The sequence below is a fragment of the Anabrus simplex genome, chromosome 10 (assembly GCF_040414725.1).
Source record: "Anabrus simplex isolate iqAnaSimp1 chromosome 10, ASM4041472v1, whole genome shotgun sequence".
Taxonomy (NCBI): domain Eukaryota; kingdom Metazoa; phylum Arthropoda; class Insecta; order Orthoptera; family Tettigoniidae; genus Anabrus; species Anabrus simplex.
The window spans coordinates 51,488,277-51,512,612 of NC_090274.1; the positions used below are offsets into that span (position 1 = coordinate 51,488,277).

Genomic DNA, 24,336 nt, shown 5'->3' on the forward strand with positions numbered 1-24,336 from the left:
GAAACAGAGAATGCTGATTTTTAGTTGCAGAGTTACAATCTAAGACTTACCTGCAACCATTTAACACAAGGTATATGCCTAATAGGAAACAGTAAGGTGATTGCTATACCATTCCCTACCTGTCTGTCTGTTAGGTCATCAGCCCAGAGGCTGGTTGGATCCTCAAATAGCTCCACCAAAGGTTATGCGGTTATATGGAAACCCCAAAAACCAATGGCAGCACCAAAATGAGACGTACTAGGCAAGATGAGGAGTGAGGTAGTTTGCCATTGCTTTCCTCACTGAGTCAGAGAGTACTATTGCAGCACGACTGACCCTATGAGCAGCACCTTTCATAACACTCATATGCACTAGTCGTGCTCTGAATGTCATTACTCGGCACTACCCAAACCCCAGCAACTTCCATATTGTCACAGCCATGGATGTTGACTGGGACTTCGGTGGAAGCTACACTTTACTCTGGCCTGTGCCAAGAGATGGATGCAAAAGTACTGTATCCATCAAGAAATGACAGCAGGCAGATTCCCTACCTACAGAACAAAATTAATGTTAGCGTCAGTGTAAAACTGGTTTGATAACAAATTGATAGTGAATATGTACAGCATGTCTTAATAACTGGAAAAGTTGTAGTAATCCATTTACATATGATTACTTTGTAAGAATATGTGAGACTATAAATATACTTTCCATTTCTAAGGAATGCTAGAACAACTTAGAAATTTAGTGCTTTCAATTTACAAAATTTTAAGGATATGTTTCAGCTTTCTGCACTTTACTGAGATCCTTAAGTTAATTCTCTATCTTTATTGAACTTTGAACTTACAGGCCTTTGCCCATTACAATGTTCAAATTCATACAACCAAGCAAGAACTGAATATTAATCATGATGATAGAAATAATTAAAATTGAATTGTAAGCAATATGGCTCACGGTCAACTCACGACTGGAGAGCCGCTTAGCCTTCAGGAACTATGATTACCAGAAGATGTGAGACTTCTCACGAGACAGTATGGATTTTGAACTAATGGAGGAATTACCAGCCAACGTGAGGCTGCTCATGAGCCTAAATATTCACTATTAGGGATGATAGTAGAATGAAAACCGCTCCTACCCAAAGTGCTCGCTTATGGGTAAGGTCTGGTGCTAACCAGATGACTGAGGAATGTTATGTAATCTGCTAACGCTATGCAACATACCCGAATAAATCTAAAGTAAAATAGACGACACAATGCTAAGACAAAAGATAATGGAAGAGGAAAGATGGAGCAACAATGCAAAGACCTACTTCTGCATCCTGCCCTGTCAGCACGTCTAGTAGAATTACCACTACATGCCGACGTTATCATAACTTTTTAAATTGCTGAGTGCTAGTCGACTAGTAACCCACTTATGCTGGCTACTCCTCTGTTTACATTCCAGGTTATTACATCATATACTACTTCTCACTTTCCTTAGGCAAAGCTTTTTAATTGCACATAGGAAGTTAATCAGGCCGCTATCGTTTCTCCATTGGCTCGCTATCCACACTGTAATTTTTTGCTCATCTTTTTGCCTACATCTGTCTTGTTTCACATTTAGAAACTTTATCCTTAGCTCCTCTGTCCCTGTGCAAGCACAAAGTAAATGCAGATCATCAGACTTCTCTTCGTAGAGGATGCATTGTGAGCTTTCTTTGCTCATAATCCATCCCTTATTTCTGTGCAACACCATCAGCCACCATAATATCCCACACTTTAATCTTCCTTCCCCAAATCTTATACTTAAATTAGGGATGTGGTAGACCTTATAGAATAGGCTGAGCAAAGGCCTTTGCCTACTTTCTTACAACCATTTCTGCATCTGTATGTCCTTAATTCTCATTGTCAGAGCCCTCTGCATTCTGCTATTTCTCCCCTTCCATCCCACCTGCCAAATATATCCCATACCCAATTTCTCAACATAAATCTTAATTTTTGCTAGCAAACCCCACATCGTACGTTCCTTCCAGTTCTTGTTTATATGCTTCCTGCAGCAAAATACCGCCTCCGCCCCTTCTCAGTCTAGACCAATAATTTTATTCTCTTTTAATGCAATCTACCTCGATAACATCTCCACATATGATTAATGCCTCCACATTGGCTACACATTGTGGTAATCTCGTTACAGCCTTGCTGAATTTATATATTATTTGGTTCAGGCTAACCCTTTCCTTTCCTAATCCCCATAATTCAACCCCATATAAAGCTCTGCTTAGGACCAATGTTTTTAGCACTAGCCTCAGTATTTGATAGCTTAACCCTGGGTATTTAGCAACTAGAATTTTTATTGCAACGAGAGCTGCATCCCCTCGCAGTTTGCTTCTCTTGATCTGATCATCCAATCCTCCTTTGCTCTTTAGTAGCACTCCTAAGTATTCTAATCTATCTAATTCCTCTATTACTGCCCCCTGGATCCTCCATTCCCTCACTTTTTTTTAGCCCTCTTCCTCTTACTTATAATCATCACCTTCGATTTGTTGTAGTTAATTTTCAACAACCACTTATTTGCATAATCCATTAATTTATCCAAACTTTTCTGCAATGCTCCCCTAGTCAGCATCATTAACAGATCTCTATATTGCTCACCATCGGAACAGCCCAGCTAGCCCCTCCGTGCCCGTCCAGTATATCATTTATAAATAATACAAATAATATGGACAATAATTTGCAGTCTGGTTTTTTCCAGAAACTCCCAGCTTTCTCAAAATCAACTGCTGCCAAAAAAGCTGCCTCTTTCCCGAACCGTGGATTTTTCTGCTATCAACTTCACAATCATGATATTATCTATTGTTTGCTTCCCTTTTCTGAATCCTCCTTGGTATTTGGAGATTATACCATTAGTTTCAGACCAATCCCTTAGTTTATTAGCTAACACTCCTGTATAAATTTTGCTCAATGAATCTAAAAGCGTTATTCCTCGGTAGTTGCCAGATAAATTTCTATTCCCTTTCTTTTTATATATTGGACATATAATCCCATATCCCCATTCCTTTGGTACCTTCGTCCCATTAAAAAATGATGTTGAATAGTTTTACAATTCCTTCTCCCATCTGACTGTATTTGTTTCCAAAGTACATTGCTAATACCATTCCTCCCACCCCACTGATTTCAGTTTCCCATCAACCGCTGGACTTCTTCTAGCGTGAAGTCCCTATCTAGTTCATGTGTACTTGTTTCCATATTAGACCACAGGACCTCCCTTCTTTCCTTATACTCCCACTCATCTCTTCTTCCTAATAACTCGCTAAAATATGTCACACACTGTACATAATCAATATTCATTTTCCTCAGACCCTTCCCTCCTTTATTAATCATATTTATTCTCTCCCATATTCTTTCAATTGAGTTTGTTCTGCATTCACTTTTTATTAGCTCTGATTGGTGCCTCAACCACTGCTTTTTCCTCTCCACGATATTGCTTTTGTACTCCTTCCTCGGCCTGCAAAATACTTCTCGTTCTTTGCTCTCCCCTTTTGCTCTATACTCTCTTAATACAATGCTGCCCTTCTGCAGATCTCACATTCCTTGTCATACCAACCATCACCTTCTATTTTTTTTTCCTTCTGCCGCGATCGAAAGCCAGTGCCACTCTCCTTATAGGATATTCTAATAACTCTAGCACTCTATCTATATTATTTTCTTCCAGCGCCCTTTCCCAGCCAATTCTAATTAATTGTATCTTTATCCATAAGTGCATCTAGCTCTCCTTTTGAGTTCTCTGTCCATATATATTTAGTATAAAAACTACCCCATTCTACAGGACTTTTTCTCCCTTCCTCTTTAACTTCCTCTCTTCTCACCAATCTAACCCATACCGGAGCGTGGTGTGATTCTACCCAGTCCTCCACCCCTATGCTTTTTATATTCTCTAGCAAGTCTTCTAAACTCATTACTATGTCAATAATTTTCCCCCCTTGTTCGGTAAGATATGTCATTTTGCCTTCTATGTCCCTTGCTCAGTAAACGTTGAGGATGAAGAAATTCCCAACTTCACAGAATTCTAAAAGTTTTCTACCATAGCTATTAATTACCTTATCATTGCTACTTCTTCCTGGCCCTACTGTCAAACGCCTTCTTTACGAAACCCTGGACTTCGCTCGCCTATTCTGGCATTCCAGTCCCCAAGTAATAATATTCCGTCCTCATACCTCCCTCTATAATGATACAAATTTCTACTAATAGTTCCTCAAAGTACTTATCATTTGCATATGGAGATTCATTGGGGGTGACACTAGGCAAAAGCCAAGCACACATGCTTCTCTCTCACTGCCTCTCACTCCATGTTAAATCTTATCCACATAACCCCTTCAATGTTGCTCTCAATATCTTCTATAAATTAATTCAACTCTTCTTTAACTAGTACTGCTATTCCTCTGGGCAAACGGCCCATTTTACTTAATCATTTTCTTGACTTGTGCCTCACCGTGAATATCCTCCCTCCCCCCGTTATCTCCCTGCCTCCTTGTAGCCAAGTTTCCAAAAGTGCTATGATATCAAAACTTCCTATTAAATTTTTTCACTTTTATATCACATATTTTACCCAATACACATTCAATATTAACAAAGCCTATCTTCCAGCCTAGTTACAGCCTTTTTTCCCTACCTTTCCAACTGCCATCTTTATTCTTGCTTCTCATCACCCTCTCGCTCTCAACTTCTGCCTCCCTTTCATCATTCTTTGCTGCTTTATTGTCATCCTTCCTATCCTTATCTTCGAAGCCTTTATTTCTTTTTCCCTACAGGTCCTTCAGGCTCCTGCTTCTCCCCTTGAGCATAGAGTCTTTCTCTTTCTTATCCCCCCACAGGTCGACAATCACTGTATCCGATTTTTCTTTAGGAACACTACCTACTAGCACTTCCCAAGCCTGCAAACTTGATTTTCCACTCACACTATATTGCACTGCACTGATTTCTTGCCTCAACGCTTCAGCCATCGTTACTGCATTTCGTCCCTCCTCTTGAGTATTCTCCTGCCTGTCTCTTGGCCACTTCGACCATTCTTCTTCCTGTTTTAACTCTTCCTCCATGCCTTTTAGTTTCGACACAGCCCAAACACGCCACCAGACACCATTTGATACCACCAGCCTTTGATCCTTAACAAATGCTTTTAGACCATAGTGTCTAGCTCTGCCTAGATGTATTTTTAGGATTTTCATATTCTCAACCACTTCTCTTCCCTAGTCTTTGTTTACCCGAATCCTTTCACCTTGTAAGTTCCTTGTGTTTTTTAACACTATTTCCGCCATTATGATTGACATCAACTTCAGTTTAACTGGCCTTCTACCTTTCACTTTTCCTACTCTTTCAACATCGTCTATGTCAACTTCACTGAAGTTAATTTTCAGTTTATTTTGGACGAGGTCCACCACTTTGTATATAAAATTCACTTTATTTTCACTTCATTCTTCTTGTAACCCATATATATACATTTCTTCACCCTTTCTTGGTTGACGTGACCTAGCTCATTCTTTAGAGAAGCCACCTCCTTTTCCAGATTTTTCACCTGCTCCCTTAGCATTCCATTTGCGCTCTCAGTATCTTCTATTTTTTCCCATGATTCCCCACTGTTCCTTGAACCATGCTTTTAAATCCCTTGGCTTGTTCCCTTCTCATTTCCTTTACCAGTCCATCTCCAGCATGTGCTTTCACAGTGTCCCCTATCAGCTCCTTAATTTTCTCCCAGTCCTCCCAGCTCATGTCAGGGCCTGAACTCATCTCCATTCCTATTATAATTAGCAGCACGGTTATCACCATCACTACCAGGATAGCCTCCCCCATCTCTCCCTTGTCTACCGCATGCCCTGCTGTCATCTTCTGTCTTCGCTGCCAGCTCCCAATCGCCTCCCGATATTGCTTAATACCAATTATGTTGCACTGCACTCAGCTTTCAACACGTCTACTCTGGTTGCTTGCTCAAGTTGTACTGCCTTAAGTTAATTGTAGACTTGAAAACATCCATCTACATTGTTGGAAACTTTGGATTCAACACGCTAGCTTGAGTTGACAAACAGACCAACTACCTTAAAAATTTCAAAGTCCCAAAATTAATTGGCTCGAAAGATTTGTACATATTGAGTTCGCTGGTATGGAGACTGCCTCCTAGGCACATAAAGACTGTGTGATAATCCCTGACCAGCAATCAGTTTAAGAATTCACTTGCTGGTGCAATGATACAAGGTTCCATTTAAGACCTTGCTACATCATATTTCTTCAACTTCATTTAAAATTCCTAATCTGAAGGATTCATCCACCACAATACTTTCCAACATTACAACTGAGATGTCATGGTACGTTCTTCACTTTCCGACTGCACACATTTTAATAATCAACTCTTCCAAGTAAGCACTAGTGTTGAAGTTATGATATTCATTTATGCCAAGTTTAGCTTGTCCATTTTATGGTGGCGATACAGAATATTGACATCACTTTCATTATTGAATCACTCCTTTTAAAAATATCCTTGCAACCAAATAAATAAAGATGATTTTTTCCAAAATATTAACAACATATGGAAAACAATTTATCAATTTAAGTAAAAACCTTAATGCATATTACTTTGAAGTCCCTGTCAAACCTTATTGCTGGTACTTCCTCCCAGTCTCAGAACAATAAGATTGTTAAAAGGGAATTCATCGGGAAATGATATGTTGAGCATTTCACTGCCTCTTTAATCTAGCCATAGTCAGAGGATGCTACATGGAAATACTGTTTCAATTTTACGACCTCTGCTGTGAAACCTTCCTTTTCTAATTTATCAAGAATTGATCAGACAGCTGAGTTATGAAGCAGTCATCACCCTTTGAAATTAAATTAGTTTTAAATTGCATAAAAACAAAAAATTGTCTCAATAATTGTAATTGTTTGACCCTCTACTTTTTGAACATTAGAGTAAAAAAAGCTGATGCATAGTAAAAGAAAGTACTACCATAATTGTGATAAACAATTTTCAAAGAATAATTTGGTAATAAATAGGTATCTATTTTGGGGTTCAAAATATGATTATAGAAAAATAAATGTAGTCATAAGACATACAACCATAGGGAGTAAGGCAAACCATCTTGTTGTGTTATACCCTAAAACTTCTTAGTACTTCTGATATACAAATTTCTTGAAGACATTTAACTCAATTTCAACAGATTGAAATCATAATAACAGATGTACTCTTTTGTATCTCCATCAATATTTTTAAGTCAACTTTCTTTCACTTCCTAAGTGCATCTCTAAAATTGCTTGTCATATTATCAGCACTGGCACCCCTGCGTATGTGAGTCCCAAAGCTCACTGACCTGGTGTGCAACATCTGGTAATGGTCCCAGCTTATGGTTACAGGTGAAGAGCGCAACAGCATGTACAGTGGAGAATGTGGACTTATGGCAGAAGAGGCAGCGCCAGACTTGGGGATAAATACAAGTGCAATCTAATGAGGCCATTGGCTTTGGGCAGACGAGGCTGTTTGGCCCCTTGGTGGTGGTAATACCACAAAATTCCATCTAGCAGCATCTGCACTTCATGTTAGGGATGGCTAATATGGGCATCTGTTTTCCCATGTTAGAATCCTGATAGTAGGTATGAAATGTATTTGGGTGTGGTGAGCTCATCATACTAATGGCCTATAAAATGATTGAGAGTAAGCAGAGGCCTCGGGAAGGGTTGGTTGCCCCCCAAAACAAGGCGCAGTTCCTGGTGTTCTCGTCCTGGGAGAACTATGGAAAGTTGGCAACCAGCGTTAAAGATTGCGACCACCGAGCTCGATAGCTGCAGTCGCTTAAGTGCGGCCAGTATCCAGTATTCGGGAGACAGTAGGTTCGAACCCCACTGTCGGCAGCCCTGAAAATGGTTTTCCGTGGTTTCCCATTTTCACACCAGGCAAATGCTGGGGTTGTACCTTAATTAAGGCCATGGCCGCTTCCTTCCCACTCTTAGCCCTTTCCTGTCCCATCGTCGCCGTAAGACCTATCTGTGTCGGTGCGACGTAAAACAACTAGCAAAAAAAAAAAAAAAGATTGCGACCATAAATATTTTAACCCTTAACAGCAAAACAGAAGAACTAATAGAATACATGGGAAAGAAGGGCATTGCATTGTTGGGATTGAGTGAAACCAAGAGGAAATGAAAGGGACAGAAGAGACTGAGGAAGGGGTTTCAGTTGTTTTGAAGTTAAGGTACAAACTGCAGTAATGTAATAGGGTTTGTTGTGAGAGTAGTCCTGGTATAATACATAGAGAAGGTCTACCTGGTAAATGATAGAATCATGAAAATCAGACTTGGGTTGGAAAGTGGAGTGCAAGATTTCATCCAGCTATATGAACCCCAGCAGGTAAAGTTGAAGAGAGTCTAGAGTAGTTCTTGGAGGAACTGAGAGGTAAATCAAAGATAAATAAGTGGTGATAATGGGAGACATGAATGCCCTCATAGGAACAGAAAGGCAAGGTAAAGAATAAATAATTGGACCTTTCTGTTATGGAAATAAAAATGCAGGAGAGCTACTACTAGATTTTTTTTAGAGGAATTGCCGAGTTTTCTGTTATATTTTCGTGTTCTATGGTTTTCTGCATGTTCCGTCCTGTTTTGTTTGGATACATGTGTATGTTGCAGTGAACTGTTCAGTATTCATTGAAATCTTTATAGTTGGCTGAATGTTATTTGGTTCTCTGAATCCCTGAAGACTATTGTTTTTGTGTGAATGGATTTTTTAATCAATTATCATGTAATATTTTTATCATATTCTTGAGTTCTTCTGGCATTTGATTCTTCACCATTGCCAAGAAACACAATTCTGCTTTCTTGAAGCATTTTTTGGAATAGTTTGCGTGCGTTATTGAATCCTGGAAAGGTCTTCATTTTTTTCTTTTCATTTCTTACTGTTTGTTGACGTGATATTTCTGTATCACATGGTGAAAAAAGAGATGTTTCAAAACATATGAATACAAAGAAGAACCAAGAGAACTTCAAGTGTGTAGGTAGTAATAAAATCTAGATTTTTGTGTGAAAAGTGAAGGTTAAATATGGATTTGACGACAAGATGAATGGAGCTTGCTAGGATAAAGTATGTACTTCCCAAGATGGAATAAGCCATTTGACAATTTGTATCTTGATTTTCATACCAGAATCTCCTGATTTTTGTATGGTCATGTACATACTTATACAAATAGGACAAAGAAGAGAGAAAACAAGCTTCCACAGTGTGGACAATACAAAGGATTCCAAAGCAAAATGATATCCTTATCATACAGAAAGGAGGAATCCAGCTTGTGACTTTTGAAGCAGATCACGAACTATAAGCCAACCATGATAATGAGATCAGATCATTCCCCTCTGCTCTGTACTGGAAAGCGTTCCCACCTATTTTCCAAATGTCCAGTTTCTCAAAAATTGTTTTTCTGAAAGGAGATTTCTCGAATCTGTGCTCCCAAATGCAAGATTTCTAAGCCATGCACCCGAATGTGTAACAGTACCTGTTAATAAGTGTCATTCATTTTCATTCATTTCAAGGAAACATAAGTATAAGGGGTGATCAAAAGGTTTCTGTTCTATGGCCGTACAGTCCTGAATCGGGAAGCCAATCAGGCAAAATTGCCGAGGGCATTGAGGCACTCATCCCACCAATTCACCAGGTTGAAGATCCCCGTGTGGTAAAACATTGTGTCCTGCTGCATAAAGAAGTCAATAACTGCCTGCTGCCCATCCCTATCTGACTGGAAGTGTCGACCCTTCAAGGCCTTTTTAAGGGGACCAAAGGTATGATGACTGCATGGGGAGAGATCAGGACTGTAGGCTCCATGCACTGGTGGGAGAAATGCACCGCTGCACTATGAGTGGCAAACTTTGTAAGTTAATGCTTTTCACGGCGCACATATCTGCTGTCGTCTCACTGCGTTTTGCCATGGCCGACTAAATAATAAGAGTGGGATTCAGAGTGTTTTATGCAACAAAAATTGGCCACATTATTCCAAACTTGCAGAAAGTGGTCATGAAATATATTTACAAGAAAAACAGTCCACAGGAAATAGCAACAGAGCAATAACTTCAAATGTGATCAGAAGGAAACATTGGTTCACTAGATATGCTACGATTTCATGATAGAGGCAACGTCGTAATTTATGTATTAGTGGTGGTGATAACGAGATTGGTGTTCATATACACATTCGACAATCCTGTCTTAGAAAAAATATCCTTGGTCTATTTCTAGTACAATATCATGTTAGCGTAGGTTAATCCTGCTAGGGAGGCGATTAATTTTAAATTTTAATTAATTTTAAATTTTAATTAATTTTAAGCATAACCATGTTTTCTAAGAAAGGTCTTGGCAACAATCGTTATTATTTCATGAAGGTGAATGATTGTTTCCGTGAAATGTAAGCATATTTCAGTTGTTGCTTATGCAGTTTGCTCAGAACATGTCACCTCGCATGCTGATTGACCGTGTGAATGGTCTCAACCTCGCATCTCAAATGTAGGGAAAGAGAACAGCAACAAGGGGAAGAGAGAGGAGGAACTTTCAGGCTTGATATTGGACCAATTGAAATTCCTGATATTGAAACCGCATGTACACCATGGAAAATTATGCATGAGAAGAAACGTTCAGAATCACTTAAAGTTGCCAATAAGTGATTATTTATATTGTGTGTCTGTATTTGCAATATGATCAAGTCCACCTCTGTAATATAACAATTGGCACTACTAGCTGCCTTCCTCGGGGGCCCGAGCTTGCATCCTGACACTGCCAGAAACGTAAGATTGGCATGAGGGTTGGTATGTGGTTAAAATGGTGCTTGCAGCTCATTTCCATTACCGGCGTGCTTGAAAAGGTATGCACCACCTCAGGATGAGGGAATGAATTTATGGATGTAAAATACAGTATTTCTGTGAGCTTTTGATAGTGCATAATGGAGGCCTATTTGTGTAATTATATTTGTTTACTGCCTTTCCAAATCCATTTCGTTAGATTGTAATGGAACACTATAAAATTTCACACTTTGTTCTGTAGTACAGTACAGTATTATTATTATTATTATTATTATTATTATTATTATTATTATTATTATTATTATTATTATTATTATTATTATTATTATTATTATTATTATTATTATTCTACTGGCTATAATTTAAACTATGGCAATAAATACAATGTGTATCTATTATGATGTGTGCGCTCTAAAAAAGATGGCCTACTGCAACTTGCTTTGCAGATATAACATTGCTATAATATTTTGTTCCTAATTGGTAACCTGTTTGTAAAATGGTTAAAATACATGTTGTAAAGAGTTATTTTGTATTAATTAAAATGTATAAATCATGAATTACTTCTTGCAATTTACTGGTATGATCCACCATCTTTTCAAACAAATTTCATGAGGTCGTGAAGAAAACCTTTGTATCACAGTATCTGTTAATGCAGCCAACAACAAGCAAATAGTTCTGCCTGAAAGTCATGGCATTAAAATGTAGTCATCTGAAGACAGCATTGTAAAATGATTCTTCTTCTAGTTATTCTCTTTCTTAATTTATTTATTGGTTACTCTTTTCGTGCAAAACCCAGCCACTAGTCGTTTTATCAAGTAAAGCGGGGAGAGGTAAGAAATTAGCTGAAAGAACATACGTAGGGATCATATACTTTGTCAAAAACAAAACGAAACCAAACTTGAAATGAAGAATGTACAGGGACACAAGGTTCTACTCTTCACGTCAGTGTGATCCATCACAGCGATTATCTACATCACAAACTTGATCGGATCAACACATAGGGAATGTGGTCTTAGGTTCTAAAAATGGCTTTAGACAAGAACATAGAGAAGGATTTAGTGATAAAGGGCCACTGTAAAATGACTTAATATAGGTATGTAAACATGACACATATTCCAGCTTCGTATGGTCAACTGTTGATGAAGGTACCCCTAAGTAGTTCTCGTCATTTCCACCCACAGCAGCATAATTGCTATATGCACAGAGCTATAGGCCTCATCCACCGCCCACTTTTTGTTTTGCCTCCCAGATCAACCAGCATTGTTTGTTGAACTGCAACCCAACGGAACTTAATGCACCATTTCACAACAGTGGCTCTTGACAAACATGCTACTCTCTACACGGCCTTCATTCTTTGACAGATGTCCACCGAAGTTTGTCGTGCGGCAGCCAAGAAGAGATTTACAGCACATTGGTCCTGTTTGGATGCATTTGGTAATAACATCGCCATAGTTCACGTGGCCACATTTAACGCACACATCTTGGCATGACACAACTGCCTTATTAATCCCTTTGATTACATGTCTGTGCTTATATACCTGCATCGGAGTCACGCTGCGTTGCATGTCCGCTGCAGCAACGCTCTCAAACAGAACCTTTTTGATCATGCCCTATACAATTATACGATTTTTCTAAATTCAGCGTAACATTACAAATGCATGTAAGTCACTTTTGTATTCTTCTGTCTCTCATAGCAAGCACATTTTAGTGTCAGATCAAATTATTACTATTTTCATAATTTGATAATCTCAAGGGTAAAAGGAATTCCTCCCTGATGGTTATATTCATTTCAAGAATAGGACTAGTACAACAGATTTATTTAATTTTTTTTTTTTGCTAGTTGTTTTACGTCGCACCGACACAGATAGGTCTTACGGCGACGATGGGACAGGAAAGGGCTAGGAGTGGGAAGGAAGCGGCCGTGGCCTTAATTAAGGTACAGCCCCAGCATTTGCCTGGTGTGAAAATGGGAAACCACGGAAAACCATTTTCAGGGCTGCCGACAGTGGGGTTCGAACCTACTATCTCCCGAATACTGGATACTGGCCGCACTTAAGCGACTGCAGCTATCGAGCTCGGTAGTACAACAGATTAAACTCACTGGGATTGTAATATGGTACATTCCAAACAATGTTCTGCACGATTAATAATGTCTACTGGGGAAACACTATCCAAACTTTCACACCACACTTAGTGAACGTCAAGAGGAAGAGAATGGCACTCCACATCTATGCACATTCCAGGCTACATCTTTACGAATGAATTAGTTATAGTTCAGTGCTACTCAAATTGCAACACCATGAATGGGCGTCTTTACTACCTGAGGACACTTGGTTATAATTTCACCTTATAATTTTTGTAAATACAGCATTCTCCCCACTTCCACACTGAAATATTTTGCAATAAATTACTGTGCAAACACTTAATTTTTGTATTACTTTCATTAATTTCGGAAAAGAAACTTAAAGAACGTCAGGTGGGAATTCTGATGCAGGGAACTTTATTTCAGGTAAACAGTTCTTTGGGAAACTGTACAGTAGGAATGCAGATCAGGATAACACATGGGATTCACTGTAGATAGTTAATAAACAAAATTTTTATTAACCCAGGACTGGTGGTTCAGGGTATTTTGTGATCTAGCACAAACTTACTTTGTTCGATTGTGCTAATTTTAAACTTAGTGACCTTGGCTGCCACATACCTCTCCCCAAATTCCTTTCTTGTCGTCTGAGGTCAGTGGCATTGTAGTGAAAGATGTCCATTCTTAGAAAGAGGGATTATTGTCTAGCGGTGTAATAAAGTGTCTTGCCAGACCCCACGCCACCAGTCCAGTTCGTCGGAAGTACACCAGTAGCAAAGTTGAGTGTACCCAGTGACTTATTTTGTAACAATGCAAGGAATTCTTTCAGTCAATCCCTTATCGCTGAAATGATGTCTTTTACAGTCTGTGGAGGAGAAAGAAGCTTTAATGAGAGTGAGGATGAATTTATATTTTTTATTTTTGCTAGGGGCTTTACGTCGCACCGACACAGATAGGTCTTATGGCGACGATGGGATAGGAAAGGCCTAGGAGTTGGAAGGAAGCGGCCGTGGCCTTAATTAAGGTACAGCCCCAGCATTTGCCTGGTGTGAAAATGGGAAACCACGGAAAACCATCTTCAGGGCTGCCGATAGTGGGATTCGAACCTACTATCTCCCGGATGCAAGCTCACAGCCACGCGCCTCTACGCGCACGACCAACTCGCCCGGTTGATGAATTTATTAGAACTAGTAGACTCCACTAGTGATGTGTGACACAGCGCTAATGTAGACTTAAATATTAGTGATGATTGCAAAGTTATGACATCTTTCTGAATGGTTTTGGACCACAACAGGAAAGGATGATGTTACAAACTGGACAAAAGTCTGCTAAAAACTTGTGTACTCGAACCCATAACATTTTAACTCATTTACCATGAGTGAAACTCATAGCAAGAAGTGCATCATTGCCTGAAGAAGCTTCGAGCATTTTTAAATAATGTTATTTGTTTTACGTCCCACTAACTATTTTTTACGGTCTTCGGAGACGCCGAGGTGCCGGAATTTAGTCCCGCAGGAGTTCTTTTACGTGCCAGTAAATCTACCGACACGGGGCTGTCGTATTTGAGCACCTTCAAATACAACCGGACTGAGCCAGGATCAAACCTGCTAAGTTGGGGTTAGAAGGCCAGCGCCTTAACCGTCTGAGCCACTCAGCCCGGCTCGAGCATTTTTGTCATGAATGATATTATGTTGCAACTCATTGCAAACTGTAAGAGCCTGGAAATTGCAAGGAGTCAGGGGAAATTATACTCACAAACGAATAACTTATCAAGATATGGACTGTCATGAAAAGGATAATTATTTCCGGTAGCGTAATTATTTTGGAAGAGACCTCCCCACCACCCAGGGATATACTGCAGGAATAGCATCACGTAGTTAGCAGAATCTAATCCTGTCAGCTGAATTATGCAAGATAATGTCTTTAATAAAAAAAATTCCTAAGCATGACAAGTTTTTCATTTTATATGTTGTGAAGCTAATTAGTATTGGATATAACCACTTACTTGTGATAAAAATATCATGCTATTGAGTTAATAAATCTAATACAACAATATATGATGAATAAAAATTTGTTATTTTGTTATTAAACCAAGATCAATTGTAGGTGTCATGAGGAACCCCATGCCACCTCTAATGTTGCACCAATGAGCGCCACCTGTCCAGGGTTAAATTTGGAAGTTTCTTACTCCAGAAAGGAGTTTTAACTTTTTTTTCTCAATTAATGTCAAAATTTTGAGACATCTTCAAGAAATCAGGAATTCAAGCGAGACATGTTTTCGTAAGCTGAAATTCCAGACAGTCCCAGATTTTCAGGACATACGGCAACCCTAAGTTTGTTATAATTACTTTAGCAGTGTGAATAAGATAGACGTGTGCCATAATAGCTTTGAGTCATATTTCAATATCTTAAAATGTAATTTAGCTGAAATTATCAATTTTTATCTTTTTTGTTCTAGGTCTCGCATATCAATAACACTGCTTTTAATGGCAATATTGTGAAGCCTGAGTCTCAGACTTTGATTGTTCCAAAGTGTGAGAATGATGCATTACGTGGTTCAAGAACTGATGATAGCGTGATGAAGGTAAGTTTTAATAAAAGAATTCACCATCCTTCTTTTTCTCAAATATAATTTATTTCCTGGATTGATTATGTTTATCATTGCTCTTCTAGTTTTTTTTTTTTTTTTTTTCTGCTGAAATGAGCACTGTGCATATTTCTTTTCTTTAGAAGTTGAGGGTAGTTGTTTGACGAATGTTCTGCAGGTGGTATTTTTGAAGAATGATATATTTTTTAGAAGAGAGACAGAACACATACTTGCAGGCATTTAACACAACATGTTACATGCCTAACAGAAAAGAGTAAGGGGATTGCCATACTATTCCATAGCTACCAAACAAAATTAATGTTAGTGATAGTATAAAATTGGTTTGATAACAGATGGTTGCTGAACGTGTACAGCATGTCTTAATATTTGCAATACTTATATTGTGGTAGCCACCAAATTAGGCGGGTCAGAGAAATTACGCTGTTGCCAAAGTTATGTAGCAACTGGCGAAGAAATGTCTAACTGAACACATCATTTCGGAGCGCGAGGCAAATTGTTCTCCCTCAAGCTTCTGATGTTACTTCATACAAATTTTCAAAACAAATTATACTACAAGCTTCAGAAAAGATTGCTGATTTCAGTGGTATAACTATTTTCCATATAAACCACTTAAAAAAATTATTTTAAAAAAATCTTGAACGAGTAAATTTAAATCCGTACAATCATGTATTGAAAATTTCATTAAGCGGCCAAGTTTTTTATTTCTTCAGTCAATAAAATTTTGTCTGTGAGAAAAATGTAAAAAAAGTGCCTGACTTATATTTTTTATCTGTAACATATTTCCGTGAGTCTTATAATTTTCCTGGAAAATGGCCCGGAAAGCGATCATGTAAATGTCGCTGGCTGAGGCAGTTCGGGGCGTGCGTGCCAGCACAGGCTGCAGGACGCCGTAAATACTTCCGCATTACATATTAATTCGTTTCAGTTTTACTACATTATAACTTTAAATATTTTAATATTGTACTGAGTAATATGGAAAAAGAACTACTTTAAAGAATAGGTTTGCATTAATTTACAATGAATTAAGAATCGGTTTCTAGCTACAAGGCAGTCTTAAGATTTCTTAGTCACTGTCATCACACATCTCACTACCTGTCAAGTCGTTATTTACACTGATGATGATTGGCTGCATTCTTTTATCCCTTACTATTTCCTTGGCCCAATCGTCTGTTTGAAGATTTTCCGTGCGATTGAAGCACTTTTCCCAATCTGCAGCAGTCACACAGTCGATGGCTTCTGACGTGAGTTTTTCTACGTCCTTTATTTTGAATGTCTTGGTCCTCTCTCCCACTTCTCTCTTGACTAGAGCACAAATCAATTCACATTCACTATCCATTTTAACTGCAGTTACAGTGCGAGCTCAACAGCTGCATGACAGGGAATGACTCGGGTAAGGTGGCCTGGAGCGGTTGGGCTTCAACTAGACAGCACTGCATGATCAGCGTTACCAATCCGTGCTCGGAGGTAAGCAACTCTCGACCATCTGTCGCTTTGCCGTTCCCATATCTAACGACAGCGCAGTTTTCCTCACCCGCCTAATTTGGTGGCCGCGACAGTAGTAATCCATTTCCATAAGATTTCCTTGGCTGTATGACTAAAATTATATGGAATGCTAGAAGGATATAGAAGTTTATTGATTTTAATCTACAAACTTTTGCATCCTTCTGTTATTAAACCAGCTTTATACTGTCACTTCCTGCACTTTAATGGAGTCTTTAAGTTAATGATAGACTTTAAAACATTCATCAACATTGTTGGCAACTTTGCATTCATCACACTGACTTGATTTGACAAGCACCAGACAGGCTACCTTAAAATTTAAAAGTCCCCAACTGCATGGTCTTAAAAAAAATGTATAAGTATTGCGTTCAATAAAATCGCAAACTATAACAGTCCTGATTTAACATCGGTGCATATATCACATGTCCTTGATTGAAGCTTGTAACTTGTGGTAGTCACTAAAACTGAGGTGTGTGACCATGAATAAGGGGAACATCCGTAAAATAGATTCTTACAGACCAACAAAACTGTTTTGGCATGTTGTCAACAAATCATGTATTATGACTGTCAGTCTGACCGTCACTGTCAAGATCACTACACATTCTTAATTGTAGTGTTTTTTAAAGTGTTTTTATGTACATTTATGTTTTTAGATGGATTCAGGTGTTTAATGTTTTTATATACCGTACCAATGATTGTGACAGCTGATGATGATCAAAAAGGTCGAAATTAGAACCAAAATTAAAAACGAGGATAAAACTGATACTAAGATACAGTTGTATTCACATACAGTAGAACCTCGATAATTCAAAATCGGTTAATTCAAAATGTTGCGTAATTCGAAGCAGCTTTCGTTCCCGAAAATGTGAGGTATGGTTTTGCATGCTATTTAAATTGTTTAATTCAAAATATGCATAATTTGTAATTTGAAGAACAATGCCAGTCCTGTTACTGAAATTCTGACTTTTAATTCAAAACTTCCTTTACATTTTGAAAAAATAGTGTTTTACAGAGTAATTTAAATTCAATATTTCTCCGCGTCATGAAAGAACGCATTTTCCGGAACGTGCAGGGTAACTATGCACATTTCCTACTTCGGCGTGTCTAGTGTGCTTAATATCTGCTATGTTCGAGCAGAATCATAATTATTTTGTATTCGGCGTTTTAAGGAACACCACAATATCGCGTAGCGGGCAGTGTGCGGAGAGGTAGAATCTGCGAACACTGGCAATGCCAACAGTAGGCGAAAAAGCGTGGCTTATAGCCTATAATGAATTTGTATGCACAAAACAATATTGTCAATGCCGATGAAACTGCATTGTTTGTTTGTTTTATTTTGTTAAATGCTGAGGCCAAACGGATTCATGGTTTTAAAGGAAAGAACTGCCAGCCGGGAAATGTACTGTGCTGTTATGCAGTGCAGACAGAAGCGAAAGACTTCCTTCCTCCGTCATAGGAAAGTTCGAAGAGCCTCAAAGTTTTAAAGGCATCGGGCACTTTCCATGCAAACAGTACAGTAATCCAAAAGATAAAGTATTTGCACATTGCAGCCAGCATAAATTTTCCTCGTCTTTGAAACGTGTTTTTCTTCCTTTTGTTGCGTCAGGTTATGTTTGTCATTGTTTTATACAAATGCATTATTTGAATAATGTAAATGCACCTTGTTGGATACATTTCTGAAATAGTGTATTCCATGGCATTTGAAAAGTTTAAACTGAAAATCGAGGTGATTGTATGCACTAATGGGTCTTAGAAGTGCCATGGCGGGAAATCATACAAGTATAGTCAGTGTACTGTTGTAATGTGGATGGAAGCGAGAGACTTTCTCCCCTCATCATAGGAAAGTTCGATAAGCAGCGATGTTTTAAGGGCATCGGGTACATTTTGTGCAAGCACAAGGCATCTAAAATGCATACAGTACATAAACTCTCTCGTGCACGCGTTTTCAGTTTGAAGTGAAAAAAAATATTGTCTTGATTTTTTATTCATTGGAAGGTTACAGAATACAATCACGTTACAGAAAAAGAAATAATAGTTCATTTTCTTTGAAAATTCTACGGACCTCATATGAGGCCTATGTGCATGAAGGGAGTCCACACACACTACAACACAACTGAACTGAGGAATAATTTTCTTGGGAGATACTGTGCGCTGGATGTCAGTTTTTCACACACATTTTACTAAACTAAATTTTGCATTAAGGAGTGGCTGTTGTTGTTGTTGTTGTTTCCTGCATGGAATTCCTCAAAACACTGTGGACAAAGGGCATATTGGCAGCGAAGGCATACATACCTGGTTTTCCTTGAACAACCATGAAGGTGGCACTTCTATCCTTTCTCAGCTTATAGGTAGCCTTCACTTTCAACCATTTTTTGGTTGCTGGTGGCGTCTGTGTAGCAGATCTTCCTTTCTTGGGTTGATGATTGCTTCCCATGTAAATGAGAGAAGTAGTTACTGAGGACTTGAATTCTAACAGATCCAGCTGGGTTCATTCTCCAGAGGATCCAACAGTTTAGAATGGCCGCATTCAGTAGATAATAGAATACTCTGAAGTACTCCCTTTTGTGCCTTATGGTGTGCCGATAAATACCTACGCGCAAGTCCATTAGATGTACGCCACACATGTGGGAATTGTAAATGCTGATGGAATATGGTCGTGGAATTTCAATGATAGCGCACAGGTTTCAACACCATCTCTTAGCAACACCTACAGGTTCTGCTCCAGCAAATGTAGATGCTAACGTGTAAAAATGAATTATCATGCAGGCAGATTATTGTGATGTTGGACTGCGACGTAACAGAGCAAACCCTCTCGGTTCCTTCTTCATGGTTTTCACAGACCGCAGCTTGAGATCAGCACCACAAAGCCTGTTAGCTCTGATAGTCCTGGAAGCATAAATGCCATCTTCAAGAAGTTTCCAGAGAACATTAATCGACATAAACATATTATCAAAAGCTTATGGCTTTTGAACTTCACGTCTTCACACAGCCTAAGAACATCATCACCAACTGCTCCAGATTCAGAATGACCTTCACCATTTTGCACTTTTCCTTGATATATCTCAAAGCTATGGATGTATCCTGAGGAACTGGTTAAAACCCAAATTTTGAAGCCCCATTTTTAGGGTTTACTCTTCATACATTGTTTTAGCTTTGATCGGCCTTTGAAAGGGACCATCTCATCAACTGATGAAAATTCTTCTGGCTGGGATGAACATCAAAAAAGATGTGCTAGAAATGGTCAATCATAGGACGTACACATGTAAGCCGATCATTGATGTCCACTGGAATGTTCTAATTGTCAATGAAGTGCAAATACTTCCGTATCTCGCAAAAGCGATTGTATGTCATATTGTCAGGTATTACTGACAGGGTGCAGAGTATATTGTGACATTCGTTGTGCAGACTACATTTTCTACAGACAGCCCTGGTTCTTCATCCATTTTGTTCTAAATGCATAGAAATGAGAATATATGACAAATGTGCCATGAAACATCATTAGTCTGCCTTGGTTTGAATCAAAAATTCCACCAAAACACTACCATTTGGTGTAGTTCTAATTGAGGTTATGACTGTAAACCATACCCTTTCGTACATTTAGACCTCATATGAGGTCCCTATATTATTACACAAAATAATGGTAATAAATTGCATGTACAATAAGAATACTAATACCATTGTAAAGAGTATGCTTTTCTGCTATATAAAACATTTTTACTTATCCATTGCATATACTTGTAAAGGACGTATCAATTACAGTAATTTAGTCTCCATATGAAACACAAAAAAACAAGAGCGCCATAACTGCCTACAACTTCGTAGCTGCAAGGAAGTGTTGTTATCTCATAGATATAGTTGTAACCAATATCAAACCTCACATGAGGTCTAAAGTGAAGAACAGAGTCAAAATTTTCCACAAATTCATAACAATATTAAATAAACGGCGCACTAAACGAAACATACTTTTGGGACCTCATAAGAGGCTTGTGCACACGAGAGGGTTAATCCTCATCTTTGAATCATATTTTCTTTCTTTTGATTTCATTGCATGAGATTATGTTTGCCATTGAGTTATCCAAGTGCATTATTTGAATACTGTAAATGCAACTTGTTGGATACATTTTGGAAATAGATTTTTATCCATGGCATTTGAGAGCTTTGAACTGTGAATGAAGGTTAATTGCATGCAGTAACGGGTCTTAGAATATATTGTGATGCCGCAGGGGTTGGCTTTTCCAAAGTATGTATTGGTGGTTAATTCGAAATCACGTAATTCGAAGTCCGATTTTTGCGTCCCAACGACTTCGAATTAATGAGATTTTACTGTATATGTTTGTATTGAATAGAAGGATTCATCACACTCAACAGCGGTCGCTTTGTAGGCCAAAGCGCACTATGCCATGGGGTGGTTCCTATAATCTAGATATAATAGTTTTCCCAAGTAACTATGATGGTATCTTGTATATTTGTCTTCTAATTTACTCCACTTTTTCAGGTACAAAATCTCATGTTTCCTGTGGCTGATCGTAAGCATGCTGTGGTAAAATTCGAATTGCATCCTGAATTTGCTGATGAAAATATAATAGAGGATGGTGTGAACATTATCAAGGAGGAAAATGAAATAGAGGTGATTATTTTTCCCAGCAGTAGTAATAATATTCATATAATCCCTTTTATCAGTCCTGGGGGAAATATGTTTGGAGAAGAAAATAACGAATAACATAAAAGCGACTATCACAGATACATTTTTGAAAGTTAAATTCATGGGTGAACTGTCAGATTCCTTCAAAATAAGGACAGGAGTGTGATGGGGATGGGCTCTCACAGTCGTCGTTCAACTGTGCACTTCAGAAAGTAGTTAAAGAATGGAACAAAAATATAATGAGTGGAATTATACTGGGTTGCAAAAAGAAGATATGGCCTTGTTTGCTGAAACGATGGAGGAAGCAAGGGAGCAAATCCTTAAAATATAGAAACGAGCAGCTAAAATAGGTCTTCAGATCTTCTTCAAAAAATCAAAATCATGACAAACAACCCTCCAAGAAGAAAAGAATGAAATAGTAAAAGAATTCAAATAGCTTGGAGAATGGATTAGTTGGAATACTGTGGAATGCAAAGCAATGGAAACCAGGAAAAATAAATTTGAACTGGCCTTCCAAATAACAAAAGATACATACAACAAGAAATCCCTTTCATGGGGGTCCAAAATTAAGCATTATAAAACAGTAATTAAACCAGAAGTACTATGTGCAGTAGAAACATTAAACATTAATTTCAAAGGCCACATAGAGAAATGAAGATAAAACAAAGGACCATAATTTCAGGATAATAAGATAATGTACATCAAGAATGAAACACTACAAGAAAATTGAAAACACTCAGATGCTATGTGAAAAATAATTTTTATGGTCATCTTCCCAGAATGAACTCTAATGGATTAAACAAACAAATCTTTGACTTCTTTTGTAACTGCAAAACAAAACCCAACTGGTTTAAAGAAACTGAAAAAGACCTAGTAAAATTAAAAATTACATAAAATTTACTATTCGATTGAACAGCTAAAGTAATAACTAAAGATGAAGATATGAAGTTCCAAAACAAATCTACTTTAAAAGCCAAAACTTTTCACCTTTTTCTTACGTCTCTTCATATCATGACCACAATACGAGATCTGGCTCCTCTCTTAAAATACCTGTAAACCGCACTGCTGCTTACAACCGCTCCTTTATAATCTCTGCGTCCAGGGCATGGAATTTGCTACCTGTGAACATTAGGGACAACCCCTCTCATCACAAGTTTAAACTGGCATGCCGCGAGTATTTGTTGAGTAGATCCTGTTGAATTGCTGGATAATTGTGGAGTGAATGAAAGAATGAATGGGATGAATGAACAGATTATTGCAGTGCATTTTACTTTGTGTATTTTAAAATTAAGGATTCTTTTATTGTCATTTTTAACAGCTAAAATATTATAATATTATTTGTTTTATTTGTATTTGTAAGTACTGTATAAGTTATGTACATGTATACTCTTCCAGTGGTTAAGTGTAAGAGAGGGCCTTGAGCCCTAACTCACCACCAATAAAGGCATTATCTATCTATCTATCTATCTATCTATCTATCTATCTATCTATTATCTCAGAAGATGAGAGGAAATGAAGGACAGAAAGAGTGAAGAAATACTGGGCACTAAGAAAACATAGAAATGATGTGAATCAATGTACCCCAAAGAGGGTGAAATGAAAGAAGAAGAATATTCATAGATATATATCCCTCAATGTTGATCTTGGACGCTACCACACAGTCATCTCTCTACAGTCCTTATATGCAGCTGAGTGCTGCATACTGTACAGGAAAAGCCTGATAGAGAAATTGAAAATCAAATAACAGATATCTTGAGGAAAATCCTTGGTCTTTTCAAATAAAATTGCTAAGTCAGAAGACCACATAGCCATGAAATATAGTATTAAATGCAAGTGGAAAAACATTGCTGGTGCAATCAGAAGTGGAGGATTGCCTTTTATCGCCATCTTCTGACCTAAATGTGTACAGCAGGATTAACCAACTGAATCTTCGTATATTTTTGATATTAGAACACCAAAGGGGCATTGGTCACTGAGGAAGAGACAGATATGCCAGAAATTGAAATCCATGCAGATATTCCTGGAAAGATGGGTGAACATTAGATTCATGGTGTTAAATGAGGAAGAAGAAAAGTGATACAGGAAAGAAAAAGTGCCAGGAATCTGAGATTGGAGTACATAACAAAAGTAACAGGAAACATGTGCTTGGAGCCTCTACAGAAATCCAGAAAGAAGTGTTCTGAGATATTTACATACACAAATAGAGAAGCAAAAAGCTAAAATTTTTCCACTTATTCAATATTTTTAATTATGTAAGAATTACAACAATTTGGAACTAGTTTCAGTCTCATAAGACCATCTTCCATCAAAATTTGTTATATATACTTGACGAATCATGACATATATACAATGTTAAAATATGTGTGCGCAAAGTTAAAATTAACAGTCTTCATGTGCACTATTAGAACTTAAAATTAACCCTTTGGATGCCGACCCATAATAGGGCATCATATGCATAGAATGCCAAGCATGTTTCAAGGGATTTTGCATCACTGTATAAAAGAAATTGTTTACATCTCAGTTTAAAAGATATGGAGATGAAATTTGGGATGTGAGCTTGATATATTCCAAGGAATATAAACATGTGACTTGCATTTTAAAAAACAAAATTTCGTGGAATACTGTGCAAAAAATATCATTCTTTTTTATTTTTTAAAAGTAAAATTCATAATTTGAAATTAATTAGCACATTTTACACTAAATACAAAGTGAATAAGTGAAGATATTTAATCTTAGCTCTTGT

General features: G+C 37.9%; 1 protein-coding gene across 1 annotated transcript in view; it reads left to right on the forward strand.

The window, feature by feature from the left end:
• Positions 1-24,336, forward strand: part of LOC136881804 (uncharacterized) — a 57,712-nt gene that overhangs the window by 20,092 nt on the left and 13,284 nt on the right. The window contains exons 7-8 of the mRNA XM_068229556.1: positions 15,302-15,427; positions 21,447-21,578. Of these exons, the coding sequence (XP_068085657.1) occupies positions 15,302-15,427; positions 21,447-21,578 (258 nt within the window). The remainder of the gene's footprint in view (positions 1-15,301; positions 15,428-21,446; positions 21,579-24,336) is intronic.